Genomic DNA, 19,120 nt, shown 5'->3' with positions numbered 1-19,120 from the left:
TCCATTCTCTCTTTCCAAATCTTTTTTTCTCTCTCCCTCCGCATTTCGCGCTTCTCCTGTTTATTATGGGGAAGTGGCACAGATGTGGCGATTAGCAGGTCTCGGCATCAGTTATGGATACAGACGATTCCCCACCTGTGCACTTAAGCGAGGAAACACCATGTAGTGTCTGAGAACCGCTCCGGCCACACTACCACGTCCCCTATAGAAGCCACGAGTGCGGCGATTATTTATTTAAAAACTGGCCTTTTAGTCTGAGCTGCGGACCCACTGTGCCACACGAGGCTGGCCTTGCCCTTCTTCGCTTGCCTTTCCATTTGAATTCTCTGCTCTTAAATAAAGGCCCTTCTAGCATGTTCTTTCAAGGTCGGCCGTCTCTCTCACTCTCTACGTGTCATCGGCTCACCTGTCACTTTTTCCCCTGGTTTATGTTCAGGTCTTCCATTGAAAGCGAGCCGGCGCTGGTCATGGGCCCGCTGAAATCTCTCCAACAGCAGAGGCAGGAGCAGCAGTTGCAGGAGATCGAGCTGCGGAGGCAGGAACGCGAGAGAAGAGGAGAGGGCGATGGGAAAGAGGGGACCCCCGTGCAGGAGAAAGTCGAGGAATTGCACGGCCCGTTCAATTATGAGTTCTCCTACTGGGCCAGGTAACGGAGGACGTGCTGAATGATGGGGTCCAAGACTCGAACCTTGAGAATGAGCCTTCTGCTTCCTTTTTTTATTTTATTTTTTTTGCAGGGCCGGTGAGAAAATCCTGGTGACGCCATCCTCCAAAGTGCTGCTGTTTTACCCACCAGAAGTGGAGGCCACCATTACAGGAGGTACAGAGATTTCCTCTCCTCATCTGGATTAGCTGGTTCGTTAATGCAGATGGAGTGTGAACGACGGTGGACTGAGCATGAAGCACACACTTGCCGTGCTTTCAGTCTCGGCACCTGACAATTTCCTGAGTTTACCCTCCCGGATATTCTGGGGTCGATGTGCGCCGCCATATGAGCAATCTTTTAGGTCCCCCTGATGGGGCAGATTGCACAGCCAAATTGTTTGGTCGCTCGCCGTTTTCATGCTGCCATTCTGCACTCCTTTTATGAGGTGTGACTTCCTGACAGGATTTCTCACCAACTGTGGAAAAAGCGAGCAAGGCAAATTAAGAAAACAATGTCGCCCCTATAATTAACGATCCATCCATCCATCCTCTTCCGCTTATCTGAGATCAGGGTGCGGGGGCAGCAGCTTGAGTAGAGATGCCCAGACTTCCTTCTCCCCGGCCACTTCTTCTAGCCCTTCCGGGAGAATCCTGAGGCGTTCCCAGGCCAGCCGAGAGACATAGTCCCTCCAGTGTGTCCTGGGTCTTCCTCAGGGCTGCCTCCTGGTTAGATGTGCCCAGAACACCTCACCAGGGAGGCATCTAGGAGGCATCCTCATCAGATGCCCGAGCCACCTCATCTGACTCCTCTCGATGTGAAGGAGAATTAACGATCTCTAGATTTAATCGTTCCTGAGATTCACATTCACATTATTGTTTTTTTCACAAATCAGCTACACCTGCTGTTTAAAACACGCAGTCGCAGCATTTAAATCACCTGATCGTAATCTGATGTTTTCATTGGTAGGAGGTCTTTCCTCATTGGTCAATGGAGTTGCTTAGGTTTTTGTCTTGCAGTATGTTAAATACGGTGTACATACCAGCGTCTTCCATCATGCTATGACTGGAATGAAGACGTATTTGGCCATAACCACTTCCTTATAACATCAGGAAAGACTATGCGACTCTCCACAATTAAAAATACTCAATTTTGACAATACTTGTTTTTTCCATTGCACATGAGATTTCGCCCTTTCCTTGTCTGACTTCCTTTAGTTGCCCCATTCCTGCCCTTCATCCACTTGCTGCAGTCTTTAGAATTACTGCACCTGCATAAGCCTTATGTTCACTTCCTGCAAAAATACAATTAAAGCTGCAGAAAAGCTGAAAAGCACGGACACTTGTGACTGTTGCCTTCATAGCTGCTGTGTGATTTCCGTTTGTTTGCTCGAGTTGTGCTCTGACATTAGATTTTCTTCAAGAAATCTAAAAATAACAAAATTTTGCAGCCTTGGTGATTTCATGTTCAGCCCCTTCAAGTTCTTTTTTGTCCCACAGAGGGCTGCCCGGGCCGAATGGTGGAAATCGAAGGGAAAGCGGGCCTCTTTCTGGAAGGTCAAATCCAGCCGGCGCTGGAAGGAGTGGAGATCACCATCATGGAGAAGGGGACGGACGCAGTGCTCATCACCGTGGCGACTGATGAGATGGGCGCTTACAGGTGACCTGCTTTCTTTGAATATTTGTCTTTCTACACTTAGCGGTAAGTGGACACACCATGTCGAAAATCCAGCAAACGGTCGTAGGCAGTGTGCAGAAATGTGCCATTCAGCAGTATTGGCATTAATGGGCAGCGGTCAGGGTGGATTCAGGAGAATTACTGCTGGAGTAAAAACTTCTGAATCTATGGACGTGGGCTGTGATGCCATCTGCTAGATTGCTGGGACGAGAACCGTCTGTGCTCAGGGAGGTCAGCCTCCTTGTTTTCCTCCAGGGGGCACTAGCTCCCTGGAAATACGTTCGTTTTGCAATTGTGGCGTCTTAAGTAACCTGAAACTATACAGATATGATATTAAAAGGTGATACCCCTCCCTTAGTGATAAGGCGGTAAGAAATCACATAGGAGAAATAACTTAGCTTTCTTTAATGACGATTTACACGGCATAACAGACGAAGGAAGCCATGACAAGACCTTTGTGTAGAGTCTGCCATTTTTGTAGCTACACTGGAAGGGTTTTCAGGATTGGATGACTTTATCTCCCATCCGTCTGTCGGCTTCAAAGGTCTGCCGGGCAGTGTTCCAAGGTTTTTTTTTTCCCTTTTCTCCATATGCAGGCCCCGACTTAAGTAAATCATGCCATTCTAAGATCCAGTGTCATGCGGACTCTGACACACTGAAATAGTACAATGCCCATTTTCGTAGTCATCCCTTTCTCGTCTTCTAATGCTTGCCTAGCAGTTCTAAATGACGAGCCCCGTGTGCTAAATCTGGCCTGTAATACGGCACTGGCGTCTTGAGCAGATCTCCTTGAGTGCTTTTGATTTTGTTGTCCCTTGCAGCAGGGATGTAGAGGCTTACTGTATAACATACCAACAATAATGAAATGTTTTTTTCTGAAGACGCATCATAATGTTACTCTCTATTGGTACACTGTGATCATTAAGAGTCCATCAGGGTCCTGTGCCCACCTACATGATGCGTGTAACACTGGAAATGCAAGAATTTGCTGTCAAGCCTGACTCATAAGCCAGATGGCTACATTTGAAAGGTTAGGTTTCATGGCAAGGAACTGTTTAGTACTGTAAAGACATACGGTAGTGAGAAGATATCAGTAATAATAATAATAAGGTATAAGCAGGAACTAAAGAAAGGGACCAACCGAAGAGGGCGACCCGTAACCAGACAACCGTGGGCATGACGCTGGAGGACTCGGCCAGACCAGCACAAAACTGACTTCTTTTTAGATCTTTAATTCATCAAGTCGCTGGGACTCAAAGCAGAGTCGATGGCACCTAATAATAATATCACGAAGAAAAGATTATACTTGTATATCAACAGAGTTGTGACGCGGTGCCACAAGTAGGCCTTTTGTGTGAGCCTTGTGTTGGTGACAGCTGTCTACCCAAGTCTTCTGCCATGATGCTCTCGGGTTTCAGGTTCGATGGCAGTGTTACTGGAGTTATCACCTTCTGGTCCTTTGATTCTCTTTACAGAGCTTAACTTGAACCCTGCCCAAGCACATTTGATAAGCAGCTTATTAAATGGCCCTCCTGTACCTGTAACCTGCTTTGCCTTCTCTCTCTCTGTAGTGTGGGCCCCCTGCACCGAGACCGCGACTATGTCATCAGCGCCAAGAAGGAGGGGTTTGTACTGACGCCCGTGGATGGCACTCAGGGCGACTTCAAGGCCTTTGCATTGGCAGGGGTCACCTTTGAGGTAAGGCTTTGTGTGCCGTACATGAAGGAAATCCGCGGCACCTTGAATTGGGCTCACTGGTGGGGGGGATGGTGGGTAACCATAAAGCAAAGTTTCTGGAGGGCTGCTACCGTCTTAGGGAGAAAATAACAGACCCCCCATCAAGTCAATGAAACTATTACTGGGCTATTGATCTGCTCAGTGGAGTAGCAGAGGGGCTTGTTCATCAGTTTCAGCTGCTTTGGTGCACTAGAGGGGCAACAATGACACGACCCCCAAAACAGGAAGGGTTTAACAGGTCGTGGGAGGCCATTGACGTTTTTTGCATTTGGCTACGCTCAGTGTCACTACTGGTAGCATGAGGTGGGCGATACCTGGACCCTACAGAGCTGGCGCAGGTAGTTCAGTTTCTCCAGGATGGCACATCAATACGTGGCATTGCCTGAAGGCTTGCTGTGTCTCCCAGCACAATCTCAAGGGCATGGAGGAGATTCCAGGAAACAGACAGGCAGTTACTCCAGGAGAGCTGGACAGGGCCCCTCGTAGAAGGTCCTTAACCCATGAGCAGGACCCACCGGTATCTGATCCTTTGGGTGAGGAGGAACAGGATGAGCACTGGCAGAGCCTACAAAATGACCTCCATCAGGCAGGCAGGCCACTGGTGTGAATGTCTCTGACCAAACAATCAGAAACAGACTTCCTGAGGGTGGCCTGAAGGCCCGACATTCTCTAGTGGGCACCATGGAGCTTGATTGGCATTTGCCATAGAATACTAGAATTGGCAGGTCCACCACTGACACCCTGTGCTTTTCACAGACGAGAGCAGGTTCACCCTGAGCACATGTGACAGACGTCTGGAGAAGCCGTTGAGGATGTTATGCTGCCTGTGACATCGTTCAGCATGACCGGTGTGGTGGTGGGTCAGTGATCGTATGTCTAGGGAGGCATATCAATGGAGGGACGCACAGACCTCTACAGGCTAGACAATGGCACCTTGACTGCCATTAGGTATCAGGATGAAATCCTTAGATCCATTGTCAGACCCTATGCTGGTTCCACCTGTTGCACGGCAATGCCCGGCCCGCCTCGTGGCAAGAGGATGAAGGAATTGATACCATTGACTGCCCCTCCCACGCTCACTCACCTGACCTCAATCCAATAGAACACCTCTGGGTGGGACATTGTTTGGGTCCATCTGACGCCTCAGCCTGTCCAGGAGCTCAGTGATGCCCTGGTCCAGATCTGGGAGGAGATCCCCCTGGACACCATCCGTCGTCTCATTAGGACGTTGTCAGGCCTGCTTTGGGGGGCATACAAACTATTGAGTACCATTTGGAGTTGCTGCTATGACATTCGGCCAAATGGACTCTCCTGCCTGCTGTATCATTTGTTCCCTTTGATTTTCGGGTCTCTTTGAAATCAGCCCTCTCTCTGTCGCTTCCTCATTTTCATGTCCATCATTTCGTTCCTCGCACATCACCATATCAGTCCATATCACTAGAGATGTCCAGCTGGATTGTTTTTCCCCATTGAGATCAGATACAATACAATACAATTTATTTTTGTGTAGCCCAAAATCACACAAGGAGTGCCACAATGGGCTTTAACCGACCCTGACCTTGACAGCCCCTCAGCCTTGACTCTCTTAAGAAGACAAGAAAAAAACTCCCAAATAAAACCCCAGTAGGGAAAAAATGGAAGAAACCTTGGGAAAGGCAGAGAGACTCCTTTCCAGGTAGGTTGGGCGTGCAGTGGGTGTCAAAAAAAAAAGGGGATCAGTTCAATACAGTACAATACACAGAACAGAACAAATCCTTAATACAGTATAAAAATAAACATTTTAGAAGTACGTAGCAGAACTTAACAGGAGATGATATCACATAATATGATGTGTTTTCAAAGTGGTCCTTTCATTTTTTTGAGCAGTTTACATTATTATTAAGGTGTTTTTTTTTTTTTGCTCCTGAAGTTTCATTAGTTGCACGTGTGTCAGTAGAGTCGAGAAACCGCGCAGACCCTGAGAGCCAAGTAGCCTGTTTTATATGGTGGATATGTTCGGCATGTATTCGGACCCCCTCACACTTTATTGTGTTGTAGACTTCATTTTAAATGGACACATTTTACATTTTAGCCCATCAATCTACACTCAATTGGCAAAGTGCAAATGGGACTTCAGGAAGGATTGCAAATTTATTAAAACACGTAAACTGAAATCCCCGTATTAATTCAAGTATCGTGCCCCCCTTTGCTGAAGGCCCTCCGTAAGAACAAGATGAAATAATTTTTTTTTGGGTTCCAACTCGTATATTAAATTCTCTCCATAGAAAACAAGAAGGGTCAAGAAGTCACTGCTGACTGTCCGAAATGGGAATGAGGGGTGAGGGCGGCAAAGGTGGGTGTTTTCTAGCTGCCGAGGAGGAAGGGGTGTGTCGAAGGGGCCGGGACCGGAAGTGCTGTCACTGAATGGTGGGAAGGTTCTGGAATTATGCAGGGTTCCGTTCAGAGGGTCTGGATGGCATTAGTACAATACAATACAATTTACTTTTGTAGCCCAAAATCGCACAAGAACTGCCGCAATGGGCTTTAACAGGCCCTGCATCTTTACAGCCCCCCATCCTTGACTCTCTAAGAAGACAAGAAAAAAACTCCCAAAATAAAAACCCTTGTAGGGAAAAAATGGAAGAAACCTCGGGAAAGGCAGTTCAAAGAGAGACCCCTTCCAGGTAGGTTGGGCGTGCAGTGGGTGTCGAATTAAAGGGGGTAATTACAATACAATACACATAACAGAACAAATCCTCGATACAGTATAAAAATAAAAATTTTAGAAGTACAGAGCAGAATTTAACAGTAGATGACATCACATAATAGGATTTGGATTTGTTCAGAGTCCTGGGGCCTCATGTATAAACAGTGCGTACGCACAGAAATGTTACGTAAGAACTTTTCCACGTTCAAATCGCGATGTATAAAACCTACACTTGGCGTAAAGCCTCGCACTTTTCCACGGTACCTCATACCTTGTCGTACGCAAGTTCTCCGCTCAGTTTTGCAGACTGGCGGCACCCAACGTCAAAGCAGTGCTACTGTTCCTGTGTGGTTACTCCTTATTTTCCTGACGCGGCTTTATAAATACACAGAAACTAACCGCATATTGTTTATTAGTGTAACGCATCTGATTGTAATTAACTCGTAACAATATAATGGTCCAGGGAACAGCCATAGTATTCTAAATACCAGAACTGCTTTAGCGTTGTTACTCTCACTGCACCTTCTTCTTTCAGCTCCTCCCGTTAGGAGTTGCCACAGCGGATCATCTTTTTCCATATTCCTCTCACAGCACCACTCGGAGTATTTATATCACTGTATCTGAGTGTGAATCACAGCAGCAGCTGATCGGAAAGAGAATTATCGGTATATGGCATTAAGCACACGCTGTCTCAGCCATGGCAAAACGTTTTAAAGCCTTTCCAGTACAGACCTCGCGGTTCAGAAACAGTCGATCAGTCCATCAGGTGCTCCTTGTAGAACTGTTTGTACTTATAAGTACAATCACCGCACTGTAAACTTGCACTATAGTTATAATATCGCACAACTTGAGCCACTTTATAAAGCGCGTATTTACATATGATGACGATATCATTTTTAAGGTGAAATGCAGCAAAATATGTTTGTTAAATTATACAGATAAAACTTTAACTTCATTTAAATAATCTATATTCTTCACTGGGAGTGTCGTTACGGATAGAATAATTAAATATGTACTACGGAGATATTTCAATGTTCTTTAAACGTTTTGAAGAATCGGCACTCCCCAATTCTGATTGGGTATTTGGGGAAAGAAAAGCAAGGACTGCAGTGATGGCTACGACAATATATATTGAATATAAAACAGAAAGAGAAAATAACAACACAGCTAAAAACGTAGCCTCAAATTTCGGCAAAAGTTAAATGCTTGTGTCATGAGTACGAGGCGGCTATGCATGGCCATCCACTGGGCATAAGCTACCTTACTGACATTGGCAGGCGAAGGAGCCACCGATTCTTCCTCTGCCCAGTGCCACCACAAGCCTAGAGCCGCCCCTGAGTACTGCTGCAATAAATTATTTCATCGAAGGTCGTACGCCATCCCTACGGCGTGAAAGCCATGTTTAATAATGTGCTTTAACTCCTATCATCATGAAAATGATATCACGTATACATCTCAGTATTTTAGTTATTCAGCGAGCTGTAATATCACGAATGTAATGAATTCTGTGACCAGTTGGAGGAAGAGAGACAGTTTAAGAAGCAAGTAGTGAGTCACACGCACAGAGCACATAGAAGATCAAATACAAAACAAAGCATTTAACGTGCTACTTTAATTACGATGTCATTTGAGAAACTGGTTAATTAAACGATTTTAAGATGACTTTAGTGACAAAATAAACTACGTGATTAAAGTGGAAATGTCGAGATTGAAGTGGACATTTCGTGCTTTTTCCTCACTGTGTGACTTTTTTTCTCTGTACCCTAATAAGCTTTCATGTGACACTCAGACGGTGGGCTACAACTCGGCTTTTCACGGCGACTTTGATATGTGACTTCTTTTTTATTTCCGGCACTGTGCGATTTTGTGAATGTGAGCTTTCAAGTTTCTCCAACACGTTATGTCACTCGATCAACTTCCTTTTGTTGATTATCCCACGGCTTATTTTAACAAATTGTATGTTTTTCATTTGCCTCCACTTGGTATTCGCTGAAATTCTTATATTTTCCCCCGTGCTTTTCCCATTGTCTTTTCACAGAAGGCTGAGCTTAAGGTCGATTTATATTCATTTGCATATTCAAAGAGGCGTAATTCTGGGAGGAGTTTGGGCGTTATATGAAGCGCGTGTACGAGCGTTACTTTTCACGCTGATAGGGATTTATGTAGCGGAAGAACGTGGAAGTTGGAGTACGCACAGATTCCTGCATCTGGATTTTTCTGTGCGTAAGCACATTTCGGCTTTTGTGCTTACTCCATGTTATAGTGCGAGTTCTACGCACGGCGTTATACGTGAGGCCCCTGGAGACCTCATCCATCAAGCTGACTCTCCCTATTGGCCATTCCACAGCTGACACGGTGCTGGGCCAGTCAATCCAATTAGTGCATCCTGCCCCACCCCTTGTCTCTACATATCGCGCCCACTGACCGTCTTCCCCATACGCTCGTGTCGTGTGACGCCACCAAATTGGGTTCCAAGGCCTCCTGTGGGCATTTGTGCTCCTGGAGACGTTTCCAGAACTTGATTGGAGTCTAACTGTGGTAAACTGAATCGATTGGACATTTGAGACCCTCACCATAAAGTGCGTATGTAAAGTTAATGGCAAAGCCGAGAGGAGTTTTGAGAATGCAGAGAGACACTGTGTGGCAGCAGAAGGTCCGTGAGACTGCAAAGCTGCTTTCATCTTTGCGTGCGTTTTGTGTTTTTTAACAAAATGCACTTCTGCTTTTTTTGTGCTTCACAGATCAGACTGGAAGATGGCCAGCCCCTCTCTGGCGTGCTGCTCTCTTTGAGCGGGGGACAGTTCCGTTCCAACCTCCTCACTCAAGACAGCGGTGTTCTCACCTTTAACAACTTGGTACGTCCCTCCTGTGTCCTCCGTGGTTCTTGTGGGGCCTTTGAGACCCCTTTGAGACTGGGGAGGGGCTCCCTTTTAAAGCTGCCAACTGACTTTGACTTGTCCATGCAGAGTCCTGGCCAGTATTACTTTAAGCCAATGATGAAGGAGTTCCGCTTTGAGCCGGCGTCCCAGATGATCGAGGTGGAAGAAGGCCAGAACCTGAACATCGCCATTACTGGATACAAGACGGCATACAGGTAGGCTGCTGGCCGGAGAGGTGGGTGATGAGAGAGGTGAGGCGGGCATCAAGGCAGCTCAGATGTTGTGCTGAAGTGTCTTCACAGTGCATTGACTGGTGAGCCCCCTTGGTGTGTCGTGTCACTGAAGCAGCGCTCCATTTTTCATTTCTTGTGTTTATGGAGTACAGAGATAAGAGACAGTCCGCATCATTGGGGACACAGGCATGCTAAGTAACAGCCAACGTCATCAACGTGTCCATGGGGTTAGTCAGATCACCTGTGTCATGTAATCTCGTGTCAGGTGTCCAGTCTAGGGCTCACTACATCTCAAATTTAAAATATTGTTGATGCCCAGAGGTTTTAACGAATGCCACACGGTAGCAAAACGGCCCCAAAGGTGTCTGAATTGTGAAACTCTTTATGTCTCATATGATACGACACCTCCGGGCAGCCGAAACACGACTGCAGCTCTTGTTGATGAAGTGAAAGTCTGAAATTATTTAGAACCAGTAACGGCGCACAACACAATAGTGAATCCACTTGACTTGAGCATTCCTAGTTTTCATCCTCTTTCTCTGTACGTTTATCATTCGTTTGCTCAGAGGTTGATGTGCTTGTTCTTTTCTCCACCCTAGCAGCCCGCTGCTGCTTCTCTTCTTTCATCGGCATCTTTTCACGTTATAACTAATTGAGTCAGTGTTTTGTTTTGCAATTACTTAGTACGTTTTCTTTAATTTTTCACTTAAGCTGGCACTTTAGTCTTCAATCTGCCTCAAGAATGATTTAAGATATGAAGAGGTAGGAGAGGTGAGAGCAAAGGTGGTAGGGGATGAGAACGGCACTCTTACACATGTGCCACACGGCTGCCCTGCTGCGCGCTGCCGAGAGTTGATTCTACAATAAAATAAAATAAAAAGAGGAACAACCTTGGAGGTCAGTCGTCACCCTGAACGCGGATAGTAGACGTCACGTAATGTACAGTCATATGAAAAAGTTTGGGACCCCCTCTCAGCCTGCATAATAATTGACTCTCCTTTCAACATAAAAGATAACAGATAGATACTTTATTAATCCCAAGGGGAAATTCACATAATCCAGCAGCAGTATACTGATACAAAGAAAAACAATATTAAATTAAATCGTAATAAAAATGAAAAAAAAAAAAAATCAGACAATAACTTTGAGTAATGTTAGCATTTACTCCCTCGGGTGGAATTGAAGAGTCGCATAGTGTAGGGGAGTGTGGGAGCACAGTGGTGTGTCTTTCATTTCCTAGGAGTACTGCGGTGTTTTCAGAACAAAGATTTTTAGTGACGCAGTATTTAGTCGTATGAAATGAAATCAAATGTGAAAAACTGGCTGTGCACAAATGTGGGTCCCCTTGTCATTGTGCTGATTTGAATGCCCGTCACTGCTCAATGCTGATGACTTGGTTGGATGAGCGCGTTAAGCCTTGAGCTTCATAGACCGGAGTGTCCAATCACGAGTGGTCAAAGGTATTTAAGGAGGTCAATCGCAAGTTGTGCTTCCTTCCCTTTGACTCTCCTCTGAAGAGTGACAGACAGCATGGGATCCTCAAAGTAACTCTCCAAAGATCTGAAAACAAAGATTGTTGAGTCTCCTGGTTTAGGGGAAGGCTACAAAAAGTGATCTCAGAGGTTTAAACTGTCAGTGTCAACTGTAAGGAATGGAATCAGGAAATGGAAGGCCACAGGCACAGTTGCTGTTAAACCAACCCAGCAGGTCTGGCAGGCCAAGAAAAATACAGGAGAGGCTTATGGGCAGGATTGTGAGAATGGTGACAGACAACCCACAGATCACCTCCAAAGACCTGCAAGAACATCTCGCTGCAGATGGTGTATCTGTACATCGTTCTACAATTCAGCGCAATCTGTATGGCAGGGTGATGAGAGAGAAGCCCTTTCTGCACTCACGTCACAAACAGAGTCGCTTGTTGTATCAAATGCTCATTTAGACAAGCAGTGCTTTGGACTGATGAGACACAAATGGAGTTATTTGGCCAGAACAAAAAGCGATTTGCATGGCGGAAGAAGAACACCGCATTCCAAGAGAAACCCCTGCTATCTCCTGTCAAATGTGGTGGAGGTCCCATCATGCTGTGGGGCTGTGTGGCCAGTTCAGGGACTGGCGCCCTTGTTAAAGTCGAGGGTCTGATGAATTCAACCCAATATCAACAAATTCTTCAGGATAATGTTCAAGCATCAGTCACAAAGTTGAAGTTACTTATGCAGGGGTTGGATATTCCAACAAGACAATGAGCCAAAACACAGTTCAAAATCTACAAAGACATTCATGCAGAGGGAGAAGTACAATGTTCTGGAATGGCCGTCACAGTCTCCTGACTTGATTATCATCGACAGTCTATGGGATGATTTGAAGCTGGCTGTCCATCAAATTGAACTGAAGAGATTTTGTATGAAGAATGGTCAGAAATACCAACATCCAGAATCCAGACCCTCATCACAGGCTATAGGAGGACAGCGTCTGGAGGCTCAGCTAAGTATTGATGTCATATCTCTGTTGGGTGCCCACATTTATGCACCTGTCTAATTTTGTTATGATGCATATTTTCTGTTAATCCAATAAACTTCATGTCACTGCTGAAATCCTGCTGTGTCCATAAGGCATGTCCGATATTAAAAGGCAGTTGCTACTTTGAAAGCTCAGCCAATGAGAAACAAAAATCCAAAGAATTAAGAGGGGTTCCCAAACTTTTTCATATGACTGTATGTGGACCAAATTTCAGGTCATACCGTTTGCGAGCTACAGGTGATTTCAAATCCTGGAGAGACCAGCAGACATCCACGGTGGCGCATGATATAAGAAGATAACATCTGGACAAGAAGTCCAACAAGCTTGCCAATCCTGCTCACCTGATTTCTTCCACATATCGAGTCTTGAAGGCCCCTAAAGTCCAAATGTCTGCCACTCTGCTTGGTCACTTACTCCATGTGGAGGGTTGAGGAGAGGACGGTGAAGGCGAGTGTCAGTGGTGATCCTACTCATGACTTGGCCCTGCAGTCGCTTGCATCGTCTCATCTCTCTTTTTATAGAATGTTGTAACATTTGGAGCCCCCCAGTCCTTAGGAATTTCCCACCTTGTGCACTGATTCTTCAAAAAACGTGCGTCACGGGTTTCTATCTGCGCTCGCTAATCTCCTGAAGCTCTTCGAGGGCGAGCAATCGGGTTTTTTTTTTTATTATTTTTAAACACTCGACCCCTATGGACTTCACTTGACTTGCGTTTTCGTCGACGGCCTTCACAGCCCGTACTTTACCTCCTTCTTACTGTTTGACCTCCAGCTGTTACGGCGCCATCTCCTCTTTGAGCGGCGATCCAGAAAAGGGCGTGTCGGTGGAGGCAGTCGGCCAGGGGGACTGCAGCCTGTACGTGGAGGACACCATCACCGACGAGGAGGGCCGATTCCGCCTGCGTGGTCTGCTGGTGAGTGGAGCCAAACGTCCGCCAGTCTTGCTTGGATGCTTGAAAGCCGAAATTGGAATTTTGTTTTTGTGTCTCATCTGTTCCCAGCCCGGGTGCAAATACGTCATCCAGTTGAAAGCAGAGGGTAACGAGCACATCGAAAGAGCCCTCCCACCGCACCGCGCCATTGAGGTAGGTGGCTTCGGACGTCACGCCGGACTGGCATGAGGGGTCCTTCAAGAGGTTTATTTTTTGTGCTCTCTCTGCAGGTGGGGGGCAACGACATCGAGGGGGTCAACATCATCGCCTTCAGGCAGATCAACCAGTTTGACCTTAGCGGAAATGTCATCAGCTCTCCGGAGTTCCTTTCCATGCTTTGGGTAAAAGTGGCCAGCCTGTCTGGAGGGAACGGGCTTGTGAGGGGTCTCATTGTAGGGAGGGGGGATCACTTTTGAATTCCAAACTGACTGACTTTGTCATCACTAGGCATGCAGACATTTCCTTTTTGTTCTCAACAGGTGAAGCTTTATAAAAGCGATAATCTGGATAACCCTGTTCAGAAGGTCTCCCTGGGCCAGTCCCTGTTTTTCCACTTTCCCCCTTTGCTTCGTGATGGAGAGGTGAGTGTCGGCGGATGAGCGCTCCACATTTGCGGCTTTGTACTTTTTTTTATTTCATTCTTTGTCAGGAGTTTCTCTCCATCTCTCTTTCTCTCTCTGTCTGTTTATTCCCCTCAGAACTACGTCATGATGCTGGACACCACCCTGCCACGTTCACAGTACGACTTCTCTCTGCCGCAGGTCTCCTTTAGTGCCTCGGGGTACCACAAACACGTCACTCTGTCCTTTAACCCCACGGTAAGTTGCCGCTCATCCCTGTTACCCTCTTTCTAGTTGCTGGGACGTTTTACTTTTGTGGCAGAGACTTTTTGTTACGAGTCCAAAAGCACGACAGTCACAAAAAAAACATATCAAAAATTGCCCACTCTGCGGGTTGGGGGGTATTTACTGTAACACTCCGGCCAACAGCAGGGCACTATGTATAAACCTTTGAGTGTCTGCACTTAAAAATCACAGTCCCCTTGTAAATGTGTGCACGTGAACGCCCCTCGAATGTCATCCTGAAACAGCCACATATGGAACATGCTAATCAGCCTCATACATATGCAGTAATGATGCTGCAGCACTTCATTGGCTGGTAGAGCTGCCTGTCCCACCTGACTCATCAAGACCCGCCCCCCCGGCATTCAAGAGGGCCTGCTTGTGTTGCACATCTGAGAGCACAGGACCGTGTACAGCATTGTAGCGCCTCTCCTTTGCACTTGGGGGTGTGGTGGGGGAGGGGGTCCGGGAAAGGACCTGTCACCTGGCCATCATGACACACTGAGGGTTAAGCCAGTCACCACGCACAGCACAGTCACATCTGCCAAAACTGCTCTGCCTCAAAGTGAATGAATCACTGGTGACCGAGGACACTGAGACAGGATGTTTGCCAGTCACCTCTCTGATGACTTGTGCCTTAATGGAATGTCACCTATCACGGCCAACAAAAGCAGCTTCGTTCTCGCTAGACGCCCTTATTGCAATAGGAGTGCCGTCACTCCGGAGACATTAGGCAGCTGGACACGGCTGCAAACTGACTTTTTATGTTGCCAAAGTCAAGTTGATTTTTGTATGTTTTTGCACCCACACCAGACAGAAACTGAATGTAGTGCCTCGCCAGTTAGGGTCAGTGCTGGGGGCCGCTGCTGCTTTTAATATCTATAAATGATTTAGAAAAGAATATAAGGAACAAGCTGGTTAAGTTTGCAGATGATAACAAGATGGGTGGATTAGCAGATAATTTGGAATCCGTTAAATCATCACAGAGGGACTTGGATAGCAGACAGGCTTGGGCAGATTTGTGGACGATGAAATTTAATATCAGTAAATGTAAAGAATTACACATAGGAAGTCAAAATGTGAGGTTTGAATACACAATGGGCGGGGGGGGTCTGAAAATCAAGAGTCCACCTTATGTGAAGGACTTAGGAGTCTTAGTGGACTCTAAGCTATAGACTAACAGAATGTCAGGTTATATAGCGCCTTGATATGTGGAGTACAAGTCACAGGAGGTTCTGCTCCACCTTTATAACACATTGGTGAGGCCTCATCTGGAGTCCTGGGGGCACATTTGGTCTCCAGGCTACAAAAAGGACATAACAGCACAAGAGAAGCTCCAGAGAAGAGCGACTACAGGGGATGAGTTATAATGAAAGAATTAAAGAGCTGAGCCCAACGCTTGTGTTATGTTTAGATGTGAATACACAATGGGAGGTCTGAAAATCGAAAGAACGCCTTATGAGAAGGACTTGGGAGGCATAGTGGACTCAACACTATCAACAGACAGACAGCGTTCAGCAGCTAACAGAATGTCAGGTTATATAGCGCCTTGACGTGTGGAGTACAAGTCACAGGAGGTTCTGCTCAAGCTTTATAACACACTGGTGAGGCCTCATCTGGAGTCCTGGGTGCAGTTTGGGTCTCCAGGCTACAAAAAGGACATAACAGCACAAGAGAATGTCCAGAGAGGAGCAACTACAGGGGGTGAGTTTTGAGGAAAGATTCAAAGAGCTGAGCCTTTAGAGTTTAAGCAAAAGAAGATTAAGAGGAGACCTGATTGAAGTGTGAAAAACTATGAAGGAAATTAGTACAGTGGATCGAGACGGTGACTTTAAAATGTGGTCATCAAGAACACGGGGACACAGTTGGAAATTTGTGAAGGGTGAATTTCGTACAAACATTAGGAAATTTTTTTTTACACAAAGAACGATAGACACTTGGAATAAGCAACCAAGTAGTGTGGTGGACAGTAAGACGTTAGGGACCTTCAAAACTCGACTTGATGTTTTCTTGGAAGAAATAAGTGGAGAGGACTGGTGAGCTTTGTTGGGCTGAATAGCCTGCTCTTGGCTCAGTTGTTCTAATGGCTTCCAGCACAGCAGACGTATGACGGGAGTGAAGTTTTCCTGAGGTATTCCTGACCTATCAGCCAGTTCCCTGAGAAGTGACAACTGGTAGCCAATATAAAGTAACAAAAAACCCAAAAAGCTCTTCAGCCCTCTTAAAATGATGTAAAGTACAGTAGTCATCACTTTTGAGGTGGGGCGTATTTGTCACATCAACACAAGCTATGCCAATGGCTCAGGGATATGTGCGAGTCGTCATTTAGCTGGTTTGGTGGCATTTCCCTCCTTGGACGAGGGTGTCGTTATTTCCCAGTTTCTCGTACGCGTGGGTGAGAGTTACCGTAAATTAACGTCAGCCTTTCTTTCATAGTTGCTTTTTGAGCCTCTGTCTTTGTGCGCATGCCAGCTATTTATAAATGAGGCCTTTTGTAAAATACAAAGTTTATTTTTGCAGTTTGCTGTGTTACACTATGGCGCTCTGAAGAGCACAAAGGCATGAAGGAGATGTCAGCAATGGTAATCAATCTCATGCAAACAAAATCCCAATGCAGCATCCAAAAACAGAGCACGGGTTCAAAAATACCCCAAAATGACACAAAGAAAACTCCCAAGAGCATTCAAAATGAACCACCGGGAACTCTGGGGGGGACTCGCCGCATTTATAGGCAGAGGGCAGTTCCTGGTGGTAATTGACAGGTGGCCCCGCCTCCTTGGGGGACCACCCACAGCATATGCAACATCACAGAGGCATCGAAACTTAAAACACAGTCAACAGCAAATAGGCACAAATTAAAGGGACACGTGAAAAAGAAATCAGAAATGGCCGCGTACGCCAAAAACTGAGATGCCAACGCATCTGTCTGTAGCTGCTGAAGTCGCATCGCAGGTCTCTCCTGATGTTTTCCGTCCCTCCGTTTAATTTTAGTCAGCGTCCTCCATATTGGGTGAATTCGAGTTTGGTTTGATTGTCTCCTCGCAGTCGGCCAGCGACATTTCTGCATTACGGGACGAAGCCGCAGTGCCCTGACTGATGCCAGCAGGCTGTGGGCACCAATTGAGACTTTTCTACATGCTAATAAATAAAAATGACTAATCGAATGCCAGTTTGCAGAGGGCCACGGGTGCAGTCAGCTGGGTACGTTCAGTGTAAAGTTTGTGGGTGCCACTCAAACTAAACCCCAAAGTTTAACATCCGCCCTGAGCCCACAGCCCACCTCACACTTGTGTACACGGTGGGCTCGACTCCTGCTTTTTGTCTGTCGCTCATATTTGCTATCCAGATACACTGTGGTGTCCTTGAAATGTTGCAGAGAGGGAGCTGTTACTACGCGACATACTCCGAGCTACTGTCACGGGGGTCCGGAGCCCACCCTGGTAGCGGCATCTCTCTGACGTTTGCTTTTGCAGCAGCCTTACAAGTACAACAAGTGACGCTCCCAAGCTCTTTGTCTCCCAGGCGTTGTCATACTGAAGGCGTGGACGGCTCTCTATTGTTCATATACATCTCACAAGCTGGCTTTTATTGAACGCAGTAGGTGGGTGGTCTTTTCTTGACGTTCACTCGTTCTTACCGTGTTTTTTCATTTCCCTCTTTTGTTTGCTTCTCAGCGTAAACTCCCTGACCAGGATGTGGCCCAAGGCTCGTACATCGCTCTGCCTCTCACGCTGTTACTGCTGCTGGCGGCCTACAATCACGAGAAGGTAAGCGCAACGAGACGCCTCTTACTGGAACAGAGCTCATTTGGGGTCCACCCTTCAGCATGGCTCAGTCATTTACATGGGGCACCCTTACTACAAGCAGAAGTGCAAATGATGGTAGCTTGTTGATTTGGGGGGTCTTCTGTTGAAGTGATGTTAGCAGCCCACCTCGGCACAAAAGCCCTTGCAAAGATGTGAAGGATGTCACTTCGCACAATGGAGGAATGTGATACCCTAAGAGAAAAAGAGCCCGCTCTGCCCTTTCTTATACAGTCCTTTAGTGTTAGTTGTTTGAGTGACTAAGGGGGCACTTACTTTTTCACACAAGCGAGTCAAGTGTCAGATAGTTTTATTACTTAACTCTGTTCCGCCGTTTGGCTCCCTTTATCTAGCGGTGCCGACCAACATTCACTAGGAGAGGATATCAGCTTGGGGGGCAAATACTTTTTCACAGCACTCTCACTGTCAGATATTAAAAAGTGGCCTTTGGGGTGTGGGGGGCTCGTCAGATGTTTTTCACATTTGCTACTAAGTGAACAGATGAGAACTTGGGGACCCTCAAATGTCGACTCAAGTCAAGTGGCTTTATTGTCATGCCATCTATACACCGTGTGACAGGTCGATGTTATTTTGATGGGGGTCTCGGTGATGGGGTTTAGGGGGGCTGACTGGCCTTTTTCTCGTTGGGTGTGTTTTTTTATTTCTGCTCTGATGCCCACCCGATTTCTTCAGCACTCTGTCTTGGTTGCTTGCAGGTCATCCCCTTCTTAACGCATTTGGCCAGCTGGGCCCAAAGCATGCGAGGTCTGGGGCAGACCATGGGAGACAATGCCAACCAGGAGGATGCCAAGCGGCAAGCCAAGAGGCAGAAAGCCAGGCGGACGTGACGGGACGGGACTTGTGTGGAGTAATTGATGGGGGATTGGGGTTCATTAGTCATAACTCCGGGTCAGGGTTGGTTAAATGAAGACATGGAGCGTCCAGGGGGCTGCGCCAGGGCTGTGCCACTCCACCTGAGGCCGGTGATATTTTGTGGGTGTCGTCTGTCTCTTCAGCCGCGTGTGTTCTCTTTGTTCTCGATGAGAACCGTTTTTTTCTTTTTTTGAGGACTGTTGGTGGGACACTAAATGTGCCAGTGCTTGATGACAAATTGGGCACCGTTTAGTGGCCACTGGCATTCCTGGGAACCGTTTACATGCACTAATGAAGCT

General features: G+C 46.6%; 1 protein-coding gene across 1 annotated transcript in view; it reads left to right on the top strand.

The window, feature by feature from the left end:
- The window catches only part of nomo (nodal modulator), a 132,627-nt gene extending 113,796 nt beyond the window's left edge, over nt 1–18,831 (top strand). Inside the window, exons 41-53 of the mRNA XM_039776400.1 lie at nt 437–646; nt 738–820; nt 2,143–2,302; nt 3,892–4,018; nt 9,485–9,598; nt 9,710–9,837; nt 13,144–13,285; nt 13,373–13,456; nt 13,534–13,644; nt 13,783–13,884; nt 14,002–14,121; nt 17,820–17,912; nt 18,665–18,831. Of these exons, the coding sequence (XP_039632334.1) occupies nt 437–646; nt 738–820; nt 2,143–2,302; nt 3,892–4,018; nt 9,485–9,598; nt 9,710–9,837; nt 13,144–13,285; nt 13,373–13,456; nt 13,534–13,644; nt 13,783–13,884; nt 14,002–14,121; nt 17,820–17,912; nt 18,665–18,796 (1,606 nt within the window). The 3' untranslated portion in view covers nt 18,797–18,831. The remainder of the gene's footprint in view (nt 1–436; nt 647–737; nt 821–2,142; nt 2,303–3,891; nt 4,019–9,484; nt 9,599–9,709; nt 9,838–13,143; nt 13,286–13,372; nt 13,457–13,533; nt 13,645–13,782; nt 13,885–14,001; nt 14,122–17,819; nt 17,913–18,664) is intronic.
- The last annotated feature ends 289 nt before the right edge of the window (nt 18,832–19,120 follow it).

This window comes from Polypterus senegalus, chromosome 13, assembly GCF_016835505.1.
Source record: "Polypterus senegalus isolate Bchr_013 chromosome 13, ASM1683550v1, whole genome shotgun sequence".
NCBI classification, from domain to species: domain Eukaryota; kingdom Metazoa; phylum Chordata; class Cladistia; order Polypteriformes; family Polypteridae; genus Polypterus; species Polypterus senegalus.
Note: the sequence above shows the minus strand (reverse complement) of the source record. Positions and strands in the feature narration are given on the sequence as shown.